The 19,439-nt window shown below is 39.1% G+C and overlaps 2 protein-coding genes across 3 annotated transcripts; both read right to left on the bottom strand.

Annotated features, from left to right (window-relative positions):
- Positions 1-282: 282 nt before the first annotated feature.
- LOC112191609 (NAC transcription factor 29) lies at positions 283-1,260 on the bottom strand. Its single transcript, XM_024330987.2, has one exon. It carries the CDS (start codon positions 1,258-1,260, stop codon positions 283-285), a length of 978 nt encoding a protein of 325 aa, XP_024186755.2.
- A 5,375-nt stretch (positions 1,261-6,635) lies between these two features.
- LOC112193859 (serine--tRNA ligase) lies at positions 6,636-10,741 on the bottom strand. 2 transcript variants are annotated; one of them, XM_024334105.2, is made up of 10 exons: positions 10,513-10,741; positions 10,344-10,414; positions 9,651-9,812; positions 9,461-9,566; positions 9,174-9,367; positions 8,758-8,861; positions 8,499-8,682; positions 8,004-8,183; positions 7,412-7,602; positions 6,636-7,042 (listed from the first exon to the last, which is right to left on the bottom strand). In XM_024334105.2, exons 1-10 carry the CDS (start codon positions 10,643-10,645, stop codon positions 6,913-6,915), a joined length of 1,455 nt encoding a protein of 484 aa, XP_024189873.1. In that variant the 5' UTR covers positions 10,646-10,741; the 3' UTR covers positions 6,636-6,912. The 2 variants fall into 2 exon arrangements, with proteins under 2 accessions (XP_024189873.1, XP_024189874.1); XM_024334106.2 differs by lacking the exon at positions 6,636-7,042 and having other exon boundaries at positions 7,161-7,602; positions 10,513-10,740.
- Positions 10,742-19,439: the final 8,698 nt, after the last annotated feature.

The following is a 19,439-nucleotide window of genomic DNA, read 5'->3' as shown; positions in this document are numbered from 1 at the left end:
TTCAAACATAATTAACAAAAGAAATAGAAGAAACCTGCTTAATTATGCCCTAGCAACTATTCTTTTTTAAAGCTATTCTGGAGTTGGATGAACTTTTTAGATATTAAAAGTAATTAAGACAACCATCAAATTATAAACTTCACTCAGAGGATCGATATGACTATGACTAGGTGCAACAAGTACAAACACAATTAACAAAGTAAAGTTTCATGAAATCAACGTACAACAACAGTACAGCACACAGTTGAACACTTAAGAAAGTAAGAAACCATTCTGACATAATTAGATATTCCCCAGGTAATCAACAGTGTGTTGATCGTTAGGCAGCTGTGACACCCCTCCATCCGAGTAATCTACGAAGTTGAAGCTGTCATCGTCGCCGTGATATAACTGATCCTGAAATGGGATGGACTTGTAGTATACAGAATCATCTGAAATTGGTCCAATGAGTTCGTCTATAGTGACACCATCATCGTAATTATTGCCAAAGAGCTCTGGAAAATAATAATCCAAATAAAAATTATGATTATCAGGATAATCAATATTATTATCTTGATCATGATGATAGGGCAGCTGCGTACAACTGCTACGGCCTTGTTCGTCGTAACTCTCTTCCTTTCTTTCTTCCTCTTCGATCTTTATCAGTTCACGATCATCCTTTTGTTGCTTTTCCAGCTTTCTCTGTTGATGATCTTGATGATCAACAACGTCGTCCGACTTCATCCTCTTTCTCTTTTTGTCATTGACACTACTCTTCTTTGTACTTTCAATATCTCTCTGATCAGGTTGTAGTAGTGCTGGAGCTTTTCTTGGATTTTTTCTCAAAACGCAAATTACATAATCATCTTCCCCGTTCTTATCGAACTCACTCTCGTACTCGTGCATGAGCCATGCACCGTTTTGACCAGAATCACATCCCTTCTCGTAGCGAAAGTTCCTCATTGTCCCAATTTTGGTTTTACCGTCATCGGCAGCAAGAACCTCTTTCGAGTACTCTCCACTCCATGTACCGGAGCCTACCTTCCGAGCAAAGCGTTTGCCATTACTATTCTGTTTGATGCGCTTGGTGTAGAAGTAGAGGGGTTCTCCTTCCTCATATGTAGAACCCCCATACATGTCCCAAATAACCCACGGCTCTTTTTCACCATAAAAATCGTTACATTCATAGATTAAGCTGGAGTAACAACCCTTCTCATCGGCATCGGCCTTGTTGTGAAGGAAATAATCAACGAGTTCCAAGTCTGTAGGATGAAACCTCATGCCCTTCGGATACCTTTGCATTGTTGGCGCCATATTCATCACGTCAAAAAAGTACGTTGAAGCTTTATGTGTTGATCAATGGAGTTAGGAAAATCTTTGGACTTAATATTCAGGGAGAAGGGGTAATATATAGATTTTTTTTATGCTTGCAGTCCAAGCTTCTACTTTGCATAAAAGAGTTTGCTATTTTCCTAGTTCGTTACAAATTAGATTTTCTTTGACCGGATAGATTTTGGTTTTATTTTCTTTCCCTTTCTCTACCAGGAATAATTGGTTTGCGCGGGAATTTTGTTTTGATTTCTTTCCTTTCCTTTCAGGATTTTGATTGTATTCCACATAAATCATGGAAACAGGAAGACTTTGCCTTATTTAGAATCAATTAATTACCTTATAATTACCAGCTAATTAATAATTAACATCTGATTAATCTGAGGGTAAATCATGTTCAAAGTTATTGGCCTTACTTTGTCGCTAATCTGAGCATCTGTCAATTCTGATGAGTGCCTGCCCACTTCAGATAAACTGCTTTGAAGAACTATTTTTCATCTGTCATTATATATGATCGTTAACTTCTCGGATATAATCGTTACTTTCTTAGCAGTAGTATATGTATGCATAGATCGAATAATTCGAACTCTTATACAAAACAATTAGTCATATATTGGCGAGTGAATTAGAAACAGATTGAGATTAGAAAGGAAATTAGGGTTTAAGAGTTTGAGATATAGAAGAAGGCCGGTTAAGTGTAGGGAACAAGAGACTGGGATTAAGGAGGCAATTAATTAATAATAATAGGGTTTTTGTCTATTTACTCCATTTTGAGAGATTTTTTTCCCACTTACCCCATTAAGTTTTTTTAATTTTCTCTTACCCAAAACACTCTAAGGAGGTCTTCCCTAATACCCCATTAAGATTTTTTTTTGTTTTTAATTTTTTTTTTAATACCATTTTACCCTCACCCCTTTGAAACTGAGAGAGAGAGAGAGAGAGGGAGAAACCATAGGAGACTTTGCCAGAGCCCGGCCGCCGGAATCCTATCACCGGTGGCAGTAATCCGGTCAACTTTAGCCGGATTCCGGCCAACTTTTGCTGGATTCCGGTCACCTGCAGCCGAAATTCTGTCATCAGCCGCCGCCCACCAGATTTTGCTGAAAATCTCACCGGAAAGGTTTTTTTTGCCCCCAATAAACATCTATTGCCCCCCAATAGACTTTTATTGCCCCCCAATAGACGTCTATTGCCTCGATAGTATATTGCCCCCAATAGACGCCTATTGCCCCCAATAGACGACTATTGGGGGCAATAGAGGTTTATGAAACCTCACCGGAAATCTCTAAAGAGGTTATTGCAGATCTCATATGGGGTCGGAGAGGTTTATTGCCCTCTGAATAAACCTGTATTGCCCATTAATAGATGTCTATTGCCCCCTAATACCCATTTATTTCTTAAAATTAGACAAATAAAAATTTGATTAAAGAAAAAAATGAGCAGATTACATCAATTCAAAATGTATACTGCCCCTTAATAGACGTCTATTGCCTCTCAATAGACATTCAAAACTTTTTTTTCCCTCTTTTTCTGTCCCATTACTTAAAAAAAAAAAATTTGATCGGCCACCCAAAAAATGATCTGGGCACCCACCTATCTCTCTCACCTTCAACTGTAGCAACAGTCTGCAGGTTTGCTACCAAATTGATCGCAGCACCTTCAACTGCTCGAACCACTGGCCTGAACACCCGTTCCGACGAGATTGCAAGCGTAGTCGCCGACTTCAACGCCGGAGCCCAACACCGAAATAGTCGTTGATCTCTGGCCTGAGGTGGTGGTGATGCTGCTCGTCGATCAAAATGCCTCAGTCGGCTTTGCAGCGACTGGGATCAGACTACACCGGCTACGAAAAGGTTGAAACCAGCTCCAATGTGGCCAGGTCGGACTTCACCGATTGCGAAACCCACTCTAATGTCGCCGGCCTAATCCTTCACCGGAGAGAGAGTAACGATATCAGGAAGACCGAGGTCAGAGATGCAGTTGTTGACGACGAGTGCAGTAGAGGTCGACGGCGGTGAGAGAGAGTTGGTGACGACGCCATGGTGGCCGGCCCGACTTTGGTAGTAGGTAGAGTTGGCGTCGGGGCTTTGCAGGCCGGGGAGGGAGGGGGAAGAGAGAGAGAGAGAGAGAGAGCAGATCGGAGACTGAGAGAGAGAGAGTATTGGCGTCTCTCTGTGGGAGACATAATGGCAGTGGGTAATTTTTTAATTAGTTTGAGGGCAAAATGGTCATTTGAGCTTAAATTGTGTATCTGGAAACAAAAATCTGTTACTGGGGTAAGTGAGATAACTTTTGCTTATTTTGGTGTTTTGGGTCAAGCACCCAATAATAATATTAGGGAAGATAACCAAAGTTCAAGCAATAGTTTAGTTCATCAAATTATGACTGGCAATCTCTATATAACTATAGAACAACTAGGATAAAAGAATTCCTAATATATAGCTCTAATGAAAAACTCATTAATTGATAAAAAACATTAAGTCCAAAAAAAAAAATTTGATTGGTATCTCTTCAGCTGTGGCAGCTAGGTTTCGACCTATCTTCCATCATTGAATTACCTATCTAGGGTTTCATTAAGCCCTTCCTTCAGGTTCCTCTCCCCCAGCCCCTCTCTGAACTACTAATTGGTTTTTTTCCACTTTCAGCTTCTGCATCCCTATTACATAAGTAGGGATGTAAGAAAAATGGTAATGAAACTGTAGTTTTTAGGCCTTTAAACAATTGTCAACATTGATCAAAGTATTATAGTATTTTTTTTTTCCTATGATACTAGAAGTTGAAGTTCTTGATGATAGTAATTTTTCATTTTATATTGTTTGATGTAAAATATATACACACATGCTTGATAGAAAGATAGCGAGACAGACCTAAACACGAGTAATAAAGAAGCGAAGGACAAAGATGATTGCACTTAAGTTGAGGATGAGAGTGAGATTAAATTAACACTTAGTGTTTTTAAATAAACATGTTTTCTCTGGTTCATAACCTATTCATCAAACAGGCCTGTTTGTATGAGCACCAACACCTTATTAAAGCCTTTGTTAAGTTGATAGTTCTCTAAGGCCAAATTTGTACAAATCCTTTGTTAGATATCCCTAATATTTTCACGGGTTATGCAAGATTTAGAGAATACCCTATTGAATTCAGAGCAATTTTTGTCTTGTTTCCCTTCTACCGAAGACAAATCTTACATTGAGATTTAGGAAATTATGATACGTACATTGATATAGGAACTTCCATGAGCTAGTCCAAGAGAAGAAACAAAAGGCAAGAGATGTGTACTCCCAACAAGACAAATGCAATGTGTTATTACTTCAAACATAATTAACAGAATAAAGAATGATTAAGAAATAGAAAGCAGTGGTACTGTATCCTAGAGAATTGAATAGGATCACATGGACAGTAGCAAGTTAGATAGTTTAAAAAGCTTAATGAAGAAAGGGAAAACAGCCTAAAAATGAAGAGTCATAGCCAAGATCCTGAAATTGAGGCCTCTTTAGAAGACTATGTTAATTTGGTTTTGATCACTTTAAGTTTTATGGCACATTGTATATTTTTGGCTGGAACCACCTGAGACTAGCTAAGAGGGGACTGGTTGGTTTGAATGACCTGAAATTTTTTGAACCACCTTTCTTTCCCTAAGTGAATTAATTACTCTTTTCTAGTAACTTTGTGTTGCAATTACAAGATTTGAGATGTGACTGATTTTCGATTTGCACTGCTCGCTTGAATATGAGATAAATAAGCCATGGCCATGAAATATGATCGATTAGAAGTTTGGTCTTGTACAAAGGAATTTTCTCACAACACTCAAATCTAGGACCGGAAAAGTCTACTTCTCTTCTCTTCTCTCTCTCTCTCTCTCTCTCTCTCTCTGTTTTTTTTTTTTTTTTTTTTAGAGAAATGGCAAATAAGGCTGCCTCAAGCCTTGACCATTAATACTGAGAACAATGCACCCCAAAGTGGAAAAAAAAAAAGCAGTAGAATTGGTTAAAAGTATTATTAGCTCAGTTTTGATTTTGAAGAAGATGTCATGTTTAACGTCATTGCTTGGTAATTAAGAGAATTTAAGCAAATTCTTAAACAATGGGTTCAATGCTTGAGATGGTGTGAGACAGAAGCAGTCAACACAGCACCAAAGTCATTAGTTAAAGTCTCACTCCTATCATGGTTTATGGTGAGGAATCTGACCAATTATTTCCACCTTCACATATGCACACATATTCACACATAAACAAATAACTAATTCGCATCTGAAGTACTTCCTCCTCCCCTCCCTTTAAAAACCTGCCAACTTTCTCAACATGCTTAATCTCTCTCTCCTTCTCTCTCTTTCTCTCTCAACAAAAGAAACCCAAAAGTTTGATTTTTATATTCTCCATGCTTGCTTAAAGAGAAGTTAAGCAGAGACAAAAAGCAATACCTTTGGATTTGAAGAAGCCATGCTCATCATGTTCTGCCCAAAGAACCAGGCTATAGGCCTTCTGTTGATTATCTTGGCCATCTCAGGCTTTCACTATGAAGTTTCAGGAGCTAGATGGTTAAGCGAAAACTACGAAAAGGTGGAAGATAATTCAGTGAATGCTCAAGTTCTGATGAACAGCTTCAACTCAACTGGGGATGGAGGATTTTTCGCCACCAGTAACAGACAAGTGCCTTCTGCTCCTGACCCATTGCACAATAGGTAGGTTCAAAATCAACACAGAAGTTGTACATAAACTACCTATATAGCAAGAAAGATTGGATTATAGAAAAGAGTATGTCTTTGTTCTAGTTTTTTGAAGTTCTATTGTCACAAAATCAAGAAAGTTCAGACACTTCTTTGTATTAGGTTTATAGCTTATTTTGTAAGAAATATGCTTTTGGTGTAATGTGAGTTATATATCATCAAATTCAGCATATAGTCATTACATTCATTTTTTCTCCAATATGGGTTAACTGCAAAACTTCCCTCTTGTAATGTTTTCAGTATATCTTCATTAATGCTAAAGAAACCTTTTGATGCAGATTCTAGTGATAATGATGGTAAATTTGGGTGTTTAGTTCACAAATCAGTTCACAAATCTTTCAATATACTACGTTGAATACCCACAATGCCTTATATAATAAGCTTGCTTCTCTTTACTTTATTACTTGGTAGATCATTGAACACCCTTCTGCCATTGGAATAAACAACTCTAAATGAACGATGCATCCTCTTGCTGTACTATTGCTTCGGCTAAGGGTCGGTGGTTTTGATATTCAGTAGAGCAAAAATGTGGAAGCAACCATACAAATTAGCAGGTATAGAAGATTATAACAGCTGGGAGATGGAGATCCACACGTAATTATGGACAAAAAAGATTAATCATTGAATACTCTGAAGTCTGAATGATGCAACACTTTGAAATAGATGTGCTGTTCTTCAAAGTCGGTTATTCTTTTGACTTCGACAGGAGAAGGAAAATTTTCTGTAGATACAATACTTTCCAAGATTTAGTCATAAGATGCAAAATTTCCAAGTTGGGGGCTCAAAGGGTTGGAACCCCTTTGCTAAGTAAAAGATAGCTTGGAATCAGGTCATTCTTGCGCATTTGAAAAGTGACTCGAAAAAGAATTGACTTCTCATTTCAATAACAAGCTTAGTTTTTGTAACCCGAGTCCCCGGACCAAGTTGAAGAACGGCTTTTGAAACAGTTTCATGGTTGATGTGAATTGGGAACCAGCTTGATTGAGTTGAACGGGTTTTCTAGGCCTGCAGAAGCAAAAACAGACTACTTCAAAAGGGCACAATGCGATTGATGAATGAATAACAATTACCGTAGAATTTCACTCTGAAATCAATCTATTTCGAGGGACACAGAGCAGACATATAGATTCCAAAGTACTTGCCTTTAAACGACTTGAAAGTTTGAAAGTTGTGAAAATCAGCAGTAAAAGTGTGAAAATGACATGCACCAAGACTAAACAAAAAGTAAAATTCTAGGTTCATTACAACATCAACACGTTGAATGTGGTTTCACAATTTCTCAAACAATTCATTAGAATACTTGGCGTATGAGATATCATGAACTAATCTCACTGTTAATCTAGAAAATGATGAATTTAGGCCTTTGATTTCTTCCCTTTGACTTCAGGGGCTGGTTTGTTCTTGAAAGGTAGGAAGGACACTCCACCCATGAAGTTTCGCAAGACTTCTGGTACCTCAACACCATCTTCCTTTTGATAGTTCTCAAGAATGCAGCATATGGTTCTCTCAGTAGCTGTAAGAGTGGAGTTCAACAAGTGGACGTATTGCTTTGTCTGCTCATTGCTCTGCAATTACAAAAAATCACAACAAGTACCCAATCAGCACATAACACGGGCCTTCTCTAACATAGACTACAAATGACTCTTCCTAACAGAAGTACTCATCACACCTCTATTTTATCCAACTATTAAGAAGTGAACAGCTTAAGATGCAGTTTCACATTTTAACATGATCTACATTTTGGATACCTTCAGATGCCCAAAGAGGCCTATACCTTTGTTTGGTAGACAGACTTACCATTTGAGGAGATAGAAAAAAGCAGGTTAGTGCAATTTTCAGTACAGTTTACGTATAAACTACAAATTGATCTTTTACCCAATCAAAGTTCAGATTGCACATATAATCCTTGTCATGGCTATGTATATTGATTAATACGTAATTGAATGTCAATTCTCTCAGGACCTACCTTTTTCTGCCCAAATCGAATTTCTAATTTTCTTGATTGGTAGTCTGTACAGTTTGAACATGAGACGAGCTCCCTGTATGTCTGAGATGCAGGAAACCATCCTTCGAGATCATACTTCTTTGCTGCTGCATCATTCAAAGCACCAGAAACGATGGACACAACATGATAAGGGAGGTTGAGCTGAAAATGACAAAATTTCAAATGATTAGGTTTACAAATGACTGTATTAAACTGGAAATGTTCATCAACATCAATTGGATCACAAATAGCATCCAACTCTTTTTACAAGAAGTGAGGGTAGATGGTAATCAGCCCCTAAATTTTTAGTTATACATGTAACTGAACAGATGCATTTTTAACATTGCGCCCCCTAAATGTAGAATGAACCTAAGCTTGAAACAAGTCAATGCACCAACCATACCTCTCTGGGCTCAAACAAAATCTTCAAAAGAATGCAACAGTTAATAGAAAACTTTTCAGGAGAAAATATGATACCTGCTGATAAAAGTCTTCAGAGTTTTTGATCATTTCCTCGTGCATTTCCCAAGAGTCCTGGCCATTTGGGCTTGTCATACAGAACTGTTCAACTTTTTCAAACTGATGAACTCTGAAAATTCCCAAGGTATCTCGACCATGTGAACCAGCTTCCTTGCGGAAACACGATGAATATCCAGCATATCTGAGCAAAACAAAACCTTAAAATTAAATGAGAACCATTCTTTTATGACTAGAAATTCCAATGAGATGTTAAAACCTTATGGGCAGCTGTGTAGGATGAATCCAATCATCCACATGATATGCACAAAGTGGCTGTTCAGCTGTAGCAATCAGATATTTGTCATCACCCTCTCCGGTTACCTGTTAAACACCAATTAAATCAGTCATGCTCACCTTGGTATCAGGCAGAAAATCCAGAAAAAAAAAAGTGATTTGAGTGCTGGATTCAATTAAAATTAAAATAAATAAAAAAATCCACAGCACCAATCAATTCCAGCCCTTGACCAGTTAAACTTAAAAACAAAAGCTGCCTTATTAGGAATTGAGAAACTGAACTTCACAGATTCAGCAAGAGCCCAGTTCTTAAAGAAAATACGAAATACAAATCATAATTCTAGAAAACCTACATGGTCCCATGAAACAAGAAATATAGGCAACAGTAACCACCATTACCTTATACAGCTCCTCATCGAATTGTGCTAATTGAGCACACTTTGCCATAATATCTTTTCTCATAAAAAATGGAGTCTGCAATGCTGTGTATCCCCTTTTCTCAAGGAAATCAAGACCAAAATTTATCAGAGCTTGATTGAGGCGGACGCCAGCACCTTTCAAGTAGAAACCTCTACCTCCTGCTACTTCAGCACCTATATTTTGACATCAGGCAGGTTTAGAAAAGTTCAATCATCTATTTTTCAAAGATTGTTTGAATTGCAGATAACTGGATAAGAAAACAATACCTTTCTTCAAGTCAGCAATACCCAGAAGCTCAACAAGCTCAACGTGATTTTTGAGTTTTGGCTCCATCCGTTTCTCACCCCACGATCTAACCACAGCATTATTGGCCTACAACAGAAGAAAACATCCTATTTTAAAATAAGAATTATAAAGAGGCATAGTTTGAGCACAAGAAATGTACCAAGTCATTACCTCATCATCATGGATGGGAACGCTATCATGCACAAGGTTTCCAATGATTTCCAATTTTGAATTCAAAAGGTTTAAAGCCTCTCGAACTTCAACTTCTTTTTCTGCAGTCAACTTCTTGTTTTCGTCTGTGTCCTTAATCACCTCGGTTGCATCCTGACCTGACTATTATACCAAATTTTTTTGACACTCAGTTCCAAAAGTAACAAAATCAAACTTTGAACATTTGAACTTGCAAACTTAAAAAAAGTCGAGCATACTTCACTGGCACTAAAGAACCTATTTTGATAATCTGTACAAGCTCAAGGGAATGGACTAGCATAGGGGTTAAGTTTCCACACAAATCACACATACAAGTTCACACATTAACAAACACAATCATCTACGAATCCAAACCGCCACTGCAATTCCACTCAACCACACAGACCCTCACGAAGCAACTTCTCATCCATTTCCAAAACCAAATTTCTCATCTTCTAAAACAGTAACAGTACTATCTCAAAGTTTTCAAATTCTCATCATCAACAGGCCGAAAAAAGTTTCAACTAAACACACACAGGTCAAAGTATGACTGCTATTCTCTACACAGACACAGTCACAGTCCCAGACTTCATGATCTAAGTTCCTAAGGCCTCAAATTTTCCTAATCCAAGCTACTTGCTTTCAAATTGAAGAGAAAGAGATGAGAATACTCACGATCCTGAGCTGAGCAACTTTCTTGTTGATCTTGTTGAACTCTTTCCGGAGATTCTCGAGCTCGAATTGACCTGAAATTTTTCACCTTCAATTCTTAGTAGCTCAAAAAGTTCCAAACCAAATCGAAAAGCATAAAGATTTCACAGAGAAATAGAGAGAGAGAGGTTACGTTGACGCCATTCTTTATCGAGCAGGATGACCTCGTCGACGATCTCGACGCTTTTGAAACGACGCTTCTGAGATTCGCGGATGATTTGGGGGTTGTTGCCTTTCTCTTCTCTGAAAAGATTGATGTCCAACATTGCTTGATGCTTCTGATTCCTTGAAAAAGTTGAAGACTTTGCAGAGCAAAAACGCAGAGAATCAAAGTGAAGCAGAAGACTGGGTGCTGCCGATACTCCTAAACCCTATGTAGTGTTAAAGGGGAAGGAGAATCTGGGCCTCACTTTTGGGCCTAGGACCTACATTTGCTCGACCCGATTCGTGCTACTTGACCCGATTCACGCTTCTTTGCCATTACTGCAGCCTTCTCGTAATTTGGATTTACAGTATTACCCTAATCTAATTGAAGACTTGGGAATATTATGTTCCTCAATCGTATTAGGATAAGAATCTTTACATCAGAGTTGACAGTGGTGTTCACCTGGTCAATTGCTGACCAAAGAATTTATGCTCAACAACCCTTAGATTTACATCCAAGAGTGGAAAACAAAACACCTCAACTTAATAATAATTCTCTCTGCCCTTGGATTTACATCTAAGGGTGGTTTCGCAGAGTTGATTAAGTGGCCTTCTTTTATTAATTAGGAATATGTGTTTCCTAAGCCTATTAGGATAACAGGTTTATATATATAAGCAGTACGTGGTGGTGTAGGATTGAAGTCTTCGGTCTAGAAACAATGGGAGCCATTGAACATATTGTTAGAGCAAGGAATTTGAAAAGAAAACGAAGAAGAAGCTCGTTGGATGGAGATTTTTCAATTCTAAAGAATCCAATAAACACACACAGGCCGCTGAACTCTTCCATGAAGCTGCCCATCATTACAAACTCGCCAGAGCCTGGGATAAAGCTGGGTACACATTGGCAAAGTTGGCCTATTGTCATTTGAAGACTGATAGCAAAGAACAAGCCGCAAAAGCTTTTCTTGATGCTGCGGAGTGCCACAGTAAAACGTGCCTTGCTTACTTAGACAAGGGAGCAAATCTCCTTTGTGTAGCTGGATCACTAGATAAAGCTGGAGTATGTTATGAAGAAATTGCGGGGCTGAGCAGTCGTTCTATGGAGGTCTTTGATAATATTTGAATAATTTCATTTGTACTAGTTAATTGAGGCAATCTATTAGCCAAGCTGAAAAGTTTAGACATTATATTATTACAGAACAGATAATCGATCATAAGTTTAGCTCAGAAGTTCTCTTTTGAATGTTCTTCCACTTTTGTACCTCAATTTATGCAAAGGCAGATCACATAATCGATCAGGATCGAATGAAAATAAAATTGAACGATTATTTAAGCAGAAGTATCAAGACTTGGTGCTAGCTAGGTCAGGTAGTTGTTCATAGCTTACAACCCAAAGAGCAAGACCCTGTGCCCTTACAAAACCATGACTTGCATGTTCTGACTAACTTAACAAAACAAGCTGGAAATCATTGCCACAAGTCACACAACCATATGCATATATGACAAAAGTATAAACCTCGAAAGATGAGTGCTTCTGCTCAAACCTCAAAATATTGAAGTATGAATGCTCCTAAACCTACTTTGATAGCTCATGCTTTTATTTCTTCCTTTAAAAAATGTTATACCTAATTTTCAATTATTAAACAGCTTTACTTCATGCTTACCTTCTGCCATAGAAAAAAAGAATACTTCAATTCAGGATTAATTTGATGATTCTATTCATCCCACAATGAGGGTATATATACAAGTACAAATGAGTAGTCTAACTCTAATAGGAAACAAACTTTCCATAATTACAGGATATCCTAATTACATACAGATTTACAGCAATTCTACACTCCTCCTCAAGTTGGTGCATAGATGTCTATCATGCCCAACTTGTCAACCGAGCTGTCAAATACCTTCCTGGACACTCCTTTAGTAAGAACATCAGCTAATTGCTCATCAGAGTTTACAAATGGAAAACGAATAACCTTTCTGTCAATATTTTCTTTAATAAAATGACGTTCAACCTCCACATGCTTTGTTCTATCATGCTGAACTGGATTATGTGCAATCTCAATGGCAGCTGTATTATCACAATGCAAATCCATAGACTTTTTAAGCTTGTAACCTAGGTCTTTCAAGACATTACGAATCCACAACATTTCACAGACTCCATGTGCCATACCTCGGAACTCAGCTTCTACACTTGATCTGGCAACGACTTTCTGCTCTTTGCTACGCCAAGTGACAAGTTTCCCTCCAACAAAAGTGAAGTACCCAGATGTAGAACGTCTGTCAGTTTTACCACCAGCTCAATCTGCATCTGTGTACCCAACAACTTCCAATTCATCTTTTTTCTGAAACAATATCCCTTTACCTGGTGCCATCTTCAAGTACCTCAAAATATGAAAAACTGCATCCATATGCTCTTTACTAGGACAATGCATAAATTGACTAACAACACTCACAACATAAGCAATATCAGGTCTAGTATGAAGAGTGGAAGGCCTTCAAACAATCAGCCCAATTTTCTACAGAAGCAAAACCGGAAAACTGGACCTGTAAGAGGTCCAGCAGCATTTCCGGCCCAACCACATGGAAGAAAGCTCTGAAAATTTTTCAGGATGATCTACACTCATAGTGGAACATTTCATATGAAGAAGTCGAAGGCATATAATGAAGTCTTGTTGGAGAGATAATTGAAGGAATAAAGGGGCAGAAACTGACTTAAAACCAGCTCAATATTCACATGTTCATGTTTCCTACCCACATGAAGAAAGCTAGATGCTTTTCTCTTTTTCCTTGGATATATTTTTCTTCTACAATCTCTTTAATAGATCATCATCACTTCCATGTTGCTGCACCTTCATGCTTTGCTTTCATTTCATCATTTCTCTATCTTTTCCATATTTTACAAGTGAACTTAGATCCACTTTCATTATTTTTCTTCCACTCATCATTTCACTCTTCTTTTTCTTCCCTATATAAACACATTCTCCTCTCATTCTAAGACACACATTCACAACAAAAACATCTCTAAGATGATCTAAGTTCTCTCTAGAGCAAACCTCTCTAAGAGCAACTCCTCTCCTTTTCTTTCTCTTACCGGTGATCACACTCCTAGTCCTAGTCTTCTCAGAAGCCGACTTTCGGTGCCGCCAAACCCTCTGTCAACGTACTCCGGTCCTAGTCTCTTTGGGAGCCGATTGTAGTACCACGACCAAACACCAACACCAAGACACATTCACAACATCAAAACATCTCTAAGATGATCTAAGTTCTCTCTAGAGCAACCTCTCTAAGAGCAACTCCTCTCCTTCTCTTTCTCTTAGCGGTGATCACACTCCTAGTCCTAGTCTTCTCAGAAGTCGACTTTCAGTGCCACCAAACCCTCTGTCAACGTATTTCGGTCCTAGTCTCCTCGGGAGTCGACGGTAGTGCCGTGACCACAACGGTTACGGAACCAGCCAAGCGAGGGTAACGCCCTAGCAACCCAGCCAAGCTAAAGTCACGCTTTAGCAAGATCTCAATACTTCCCGGTGATTTCGCTCTGCTCAATCTGCAATATTGAGTATCGATTGTGTGAACAAGAAGAAGCTCAGCAAAAGTCCTCACCACGAGGCACAAAGAATCCCACGACGAGGTTGGTGCTCTCCTCGTCCACAATTGCTTGAAAGAAGTCAGGTCAAGGGACACCCCTGACGACCGTACCCAAACGGTACTGGCACACCCGCGCAAGAAAAGAGATTGTTGACCAGCTGCAACAAAACTGGAGCCAAACAAGGAGTGTGATCACAGCTAAGAGAAAGAGAAGGAGAGGAGTTGCTCTTAGAGAGGTTTGCTCTAGAGAGAACTTAGATAATCTTAGAGATGTTGTTGTTGTGAATGTGTGTTTGAGAATGAGAGGAGAAGATGTTTATATAGGGAAGAAAAAGAAGAGTGAAATGATGAGTGGAAGAAAAATAATGAAAGTGGAGTATGAAAGTGATTTGTAAAATATGGAAAAGATAGAGAAATGATGAAATGAAAGCAAATCATGAAGGTGCAGAAACATGGAAGTGATGATGATCTATTAAAGAGATTGTAGAAGAAAAATATATCCAAGGAAAAAGAGAAAAGCATCTAGCTTTCTTCATGTGGATAGGGAACATGAACATGTGAATATTGAGCTGGTTTTAGGTCAGTTTCTGCCCGTTTATTCCTTCAATTATTTCTCCAACAAGACTTCAGTATAAGCCTTCCACTTCTTCATATGAAATTATTCACCATGAGTGTAGATTACTGTGGTAAAATTTCAGAATTTATTTCCATGTGATTGGGCCAGAAATGCTGTTGGACCTCTTACAGGTCCAGTTTTCCAGTTTTGCTTCTGTAGAAAATTGGGCTGATTGTTTGAAAGCTTTCCACTTAAAACTAACTCTGGCACTCTTCATAAGAAATGATCCTTGGGATGTCTAGTATTAATCTGAAAAGTTTCAGCTCATTTCGATTTCATTTGGTTAGTCTGCCGCCCCTCCTTCCTTGTTTAGCTTGGTTTCTCCTAGCCGAAGTAGGAAAATGTGCTAAAGTTGACTTTTCATGCTTCCATAGTAGGCTTTATTTAGCCTCTAAATATATATTTCAAACTTGTCGACAATATATAGCTTGAGCCACTGACATTAGCTCAATTTCTCCAACACGTGCCTTGTCAGACCAAAATATTCATTTTGGGTCCAAACATTGCCCCCCCCAGACCTCGAAGTCAAAAGGTCTTCGTCTTGACTGAAGAGGTCTTGAATCAGCACTGCTCTTATAATGTCGTTGCTCCAAAGCCACTTGTATTGGCTTGACTAAAATTACTTGAACAGTGGTCTCCTCCCTCTTAATTATATATAATGAGCATACATATATTAATCGTCAGTCTTTCTTCGCGAACCATCATTTGCGAGGCCATGTAATTAAAACCACTTCGCTACCAACAATTCGTAACCTAGCTTTCTCCACTGCTAATACCATACTAGGCATATTAAATGCCTCTTGTATATGTGCCCAGACCAATACCAATGGCCTCTTAAGTATATTAGCAAGTTCCAGCCACTATTAGGCAAGAACACAATTTTTTGCATCCTCCGCGACGCACAAATTTGAAACTCTTTTTGTATTTTTATATATATATATTTTTTTAAAATAAGACATTGTGAATCAAGGTTTAGACATGCGGCCCAAGTATAGTCGTCTAGACACAAATTTTCTTTCAAATCCTTTGGGCAACCTCACTGAAATGGGCAGATGGGGGAGGGCGAACAAGAGAGGCATAATCCATTTTGGCATGAGCTACTCCCACATAGTGGTTTAGGCCCATTTGCACGCACTTCTGGATTCAAGAACCTGTCATGAACGTTGTCCCCTTTCTAGACACCATTTGACATAAGCTATACTTACTAAGATGAGAAAGGTCATAAGTGTGAAGACAGTTCAACAAGTGTTAATAAAAGCCTCCCTTAACCTTAAGGGACCTGAACTAGGCACCAATAAGGAGTTTAGGCCAATAGTAAAAAGAGACTTCACCTATTCCGTTATGATTCACAAATGACGAAAATAAAAATGAAAACTGAAAATTGACAGGAAATTTAAAAACAAAGAAAGAAGTTAGCAGCACTATATTTGGCTAACCTCCAGAAGGCCACGGGGGAGGCCATCTATGCTTCACTCCAAGATCCGATGTATCAAAATTTGTAGGGTAAAAATTCCTCCTATGAGAGCTTGTAGGAAAAGAATAAAGATACTTCTCGTTGAAGAATTTGGAGGAATTTGGCTCGTGAGAGGGGTATTCTTGCCCCCCAAGTATCTTTGTTGGTTGACAAGGCATGATCTTCAATTGCACTTTTGGAGATGAAGATGTTCCAAGATTGGCTTTGTCTCCAACTACCGCCAACTTCTCTTGATCAAAGGGATGATCATGGGTCATATCTTGCCCCCCATGCATCTGATCAGTAGCCACATATTTGGCTTGATCAGTGGAGAAATCAGATATTTGTTCAGAGACAATTGTATTGTCAGAAGAACAATCGTGTTGATGACCTTTTCCATGCACATCCTCTGTGTAAGGCTGTGACTCACCAGTGAGACCCTTAGTTTGATTGCCACCTATAGGCAAGTTAGTCTCAGAAATGACCTCTTCGCGAGCAGTTTTTTGACGTTCCAATTCGCCTTGCTGCGAATTAGCCAAGCTGGAACCTTCCTCGCGTAAGGTTGTGAACTCATATGTGATGCTCGCGGCATGTTGAGTGGTTTGTTTGTCGCTGCTCAAGAAAGGCTTATGGAATTGTTCTCTAGCTTCTCGAGCGTTCTGCTCAATTTGTTGGTCCCAATCGCGAAACCTCTGCTTTGTTTTTGCGATCAAACTAGCCATGTCCCTGACTTGCTTTTCTTTATGCCTCTCGATGTTGGCCATGATGATTGCGAGCTGTTCCTCCATGCTTGCCCCCTCTGGGATGGGAATAGGCATAAACTCATCATTAATGGCAGTATCGCCAGTGGTGGCAACATTGACCATCTATTCACTTTAGGAATAATTTCTTTTGGTAAAGATTTTCCCCTGGCATCTCAATGATGGCGAACAAATGCAAAAAGACTCTAGTATAGTCCCACTGGGCGTGCCAAAATATTTGTTTTGAAGCCCGGTGGTTGAATATGCTTCAAAAAAAAAAAATTCTAACCTTGTCCCACTGGGCGTGCCAAAATGTTTGGCTCTAATTTTGTTGCAGCTGGTCAACAGTCTCTTTTCTTACGTGGGCGTGCCAGCACCGTTCGGGTGCGGTCGTCGGGGGTGTCCCTTGACCTGACTTCTTTCAAGCAATTATGGACGAGGAGAGCACCAACCTCGTCTTGGGATTCTTTGTGCCTAGTGGTGAGGACTTTTGCTGAGCTTCTTCTTGTTCACACAATCGATACTCAATATTGCAGATTGAGCAGAGCGAAATCACCGGGAAGTATTGAGATCTTGCTAAAGCGTGACTTTTTCTTGGCTGGTTCTGTAACAGTTGTGGTCGCGGCACTACAGTCGGCTCCCGAGGAGACTAGGACCGAATTACGTTGACAGAGGGTTTGGTGGCACTGAAAGTGGGCTTCTAAGAAGACTAGGACTAGGAGTGTGATCACCGCTAAGAGAAAGAGAAGGATAGGAGTTGCTCTTAGAGAGGTTGCTCTAGAGAGAACTTAGATCATCTTAGAGATGTTTTGATGTTGTGAATGTCTCTTGGTGTTGGTGTTTGGTCGTGGTACTACAATCGGCTCCCGAGGAGACTAGGATCGAAGCACTTTGACAGAGGGTTTGGTGGCACTGAAAGTCGGCTTCTGAGAAGACTAGGACTAGGAGTGTGATCACCGCTAAGAGAAAGAGAAGGAGAGGAGTTGCTCTTAGAGAGGTTGCTCTAGAGAGAACTTAGATCATCTTAGAAATGTTGTTGTTGTGAATGTGTATGTGTCTTGGTGTTGGTGTTTGGTCGTGGTACTACAATCGCCTCCCAAGGAGACTAGGATCGAAGCACTTTGACAGAGGGTTTGGTGGCACTGAAAGTCGGCTTCTGAGAAGACTAGGACTAGGAGTGTGATCACCGCTAAGAGAAAGAGAAGGAGAGGAGTTGCTCTTAGAGAGGTTTGCTCTAGAGAGAACGATCATCTTAGAGATGTTGTTGTTGTGAATGTGTGTTTGAGAATGAGAGGAGAAGATGTTTATATAGGGAAGAAAAAGAAGAGTGAAATGATGAATGAAAGAAAAATTATGAAAGTGGAGTATGAAAGTGATTTGTAAAATATGGAAAAGATAGAGAAATGATGAAATGAAAGCAAAGCATGAAAGTGCAGAAACATGGAAGTGATGATGATCTATTAAAGAGATTGTAGAAGAAAAATATATCCAAGGAAAAAGAGAAAAGCATCTAGCTTTCTTCATGTGGGTAGGAAACATGAACATGTGAATATTGAGCTGGTTTTAGGTCAGTTTCTGTCCCTTTATTCCTTCAATTATTTCTCCAACAAGACTTCAGTATAAGCCTTCGACTTCTTCATATGAAATTATCCACCATGAGTGTAGATTACTATGGTAAAATTTTAGAATTTATTTCCATGTGGTTGGGCCGGAAATGCTGCTGGACCTCTTACAGGTCCAGTTTTCTAGTTTTGCTTCTGTAGAAAATTGGGCTGATTGTTTGAAAGCTTTCCACTTAAAACTAACTCTGGCACTCTTCATAAGAAATGATCCTTGGGATGTCTAGTATTAATCTGGAAAGTTTCAGCTCATTTTGATTTCATTTGGTTAGTCTGCCGCCCCTCCTTCCTTGTTTAGCTCGGTTTCTCCTAGCCGAAGTAGGAAAATGTGCTAAAGTTGACTTTTCATGCTTCCATAGTAGGCTTTATTTAGCCTCTAAATATATATTTCGAACTTGTCGACAATATATAGCTTGAGCCACTGACATTAGCTCAATTTCTCCAACACGTGCCTTGTCAGACCAAAATATTCATTTTGGGTCCAAACACTTGGTTGCAGCTTCTTGAGATAACTAAAGGATAGATGACTTAAACGGCGATGCCATAACCATACAACTTCCTTCACATTCTCTACCCCATTGATCTAATTAGCTTGTCCTAAAAGATACTTCTGTTTCTTTCCAGTCTCTGTCAGATCCAGATAGTATAATTTCCCTTTCTAACACCATAACCAATAATCCGTCGAGTCAGAATGTCCTGAAACACACAGAAAGATCGATAGAAGGTCACAATACATGCAAGAGCTAAAATAATTTGACCAACAGACAAGAGATTATAAGCTAGTGATGGAACAACTAAAGCAGATTCAAGGGTTAAGGTATCAGATAAAGCAATAGAACCTTCTCTGGTGACCGGAGTTGGAGTACCATCAGCAGTAGAGACAACGTCTTGATGGGAACGTCT

Source organism: Rosa chinensis, chromosome 3 (genome assembly GCF_002994745.2).
Source record: "Rosa chinensis cultivar Old Blush chromosome 3, RchiOBHm-V2, whole genome shotgun sequence".
NCBI lineage: Eukaryota > Viridiplantae > Streptophyta > Magnoliopsida > Rosales > Rosaceae > Rosa > Rosa chinensis.
Note: the sequence above shows the minus strand (reverse complement) of the source record. Positions and strands in the feature narration are given on the sequence as shown.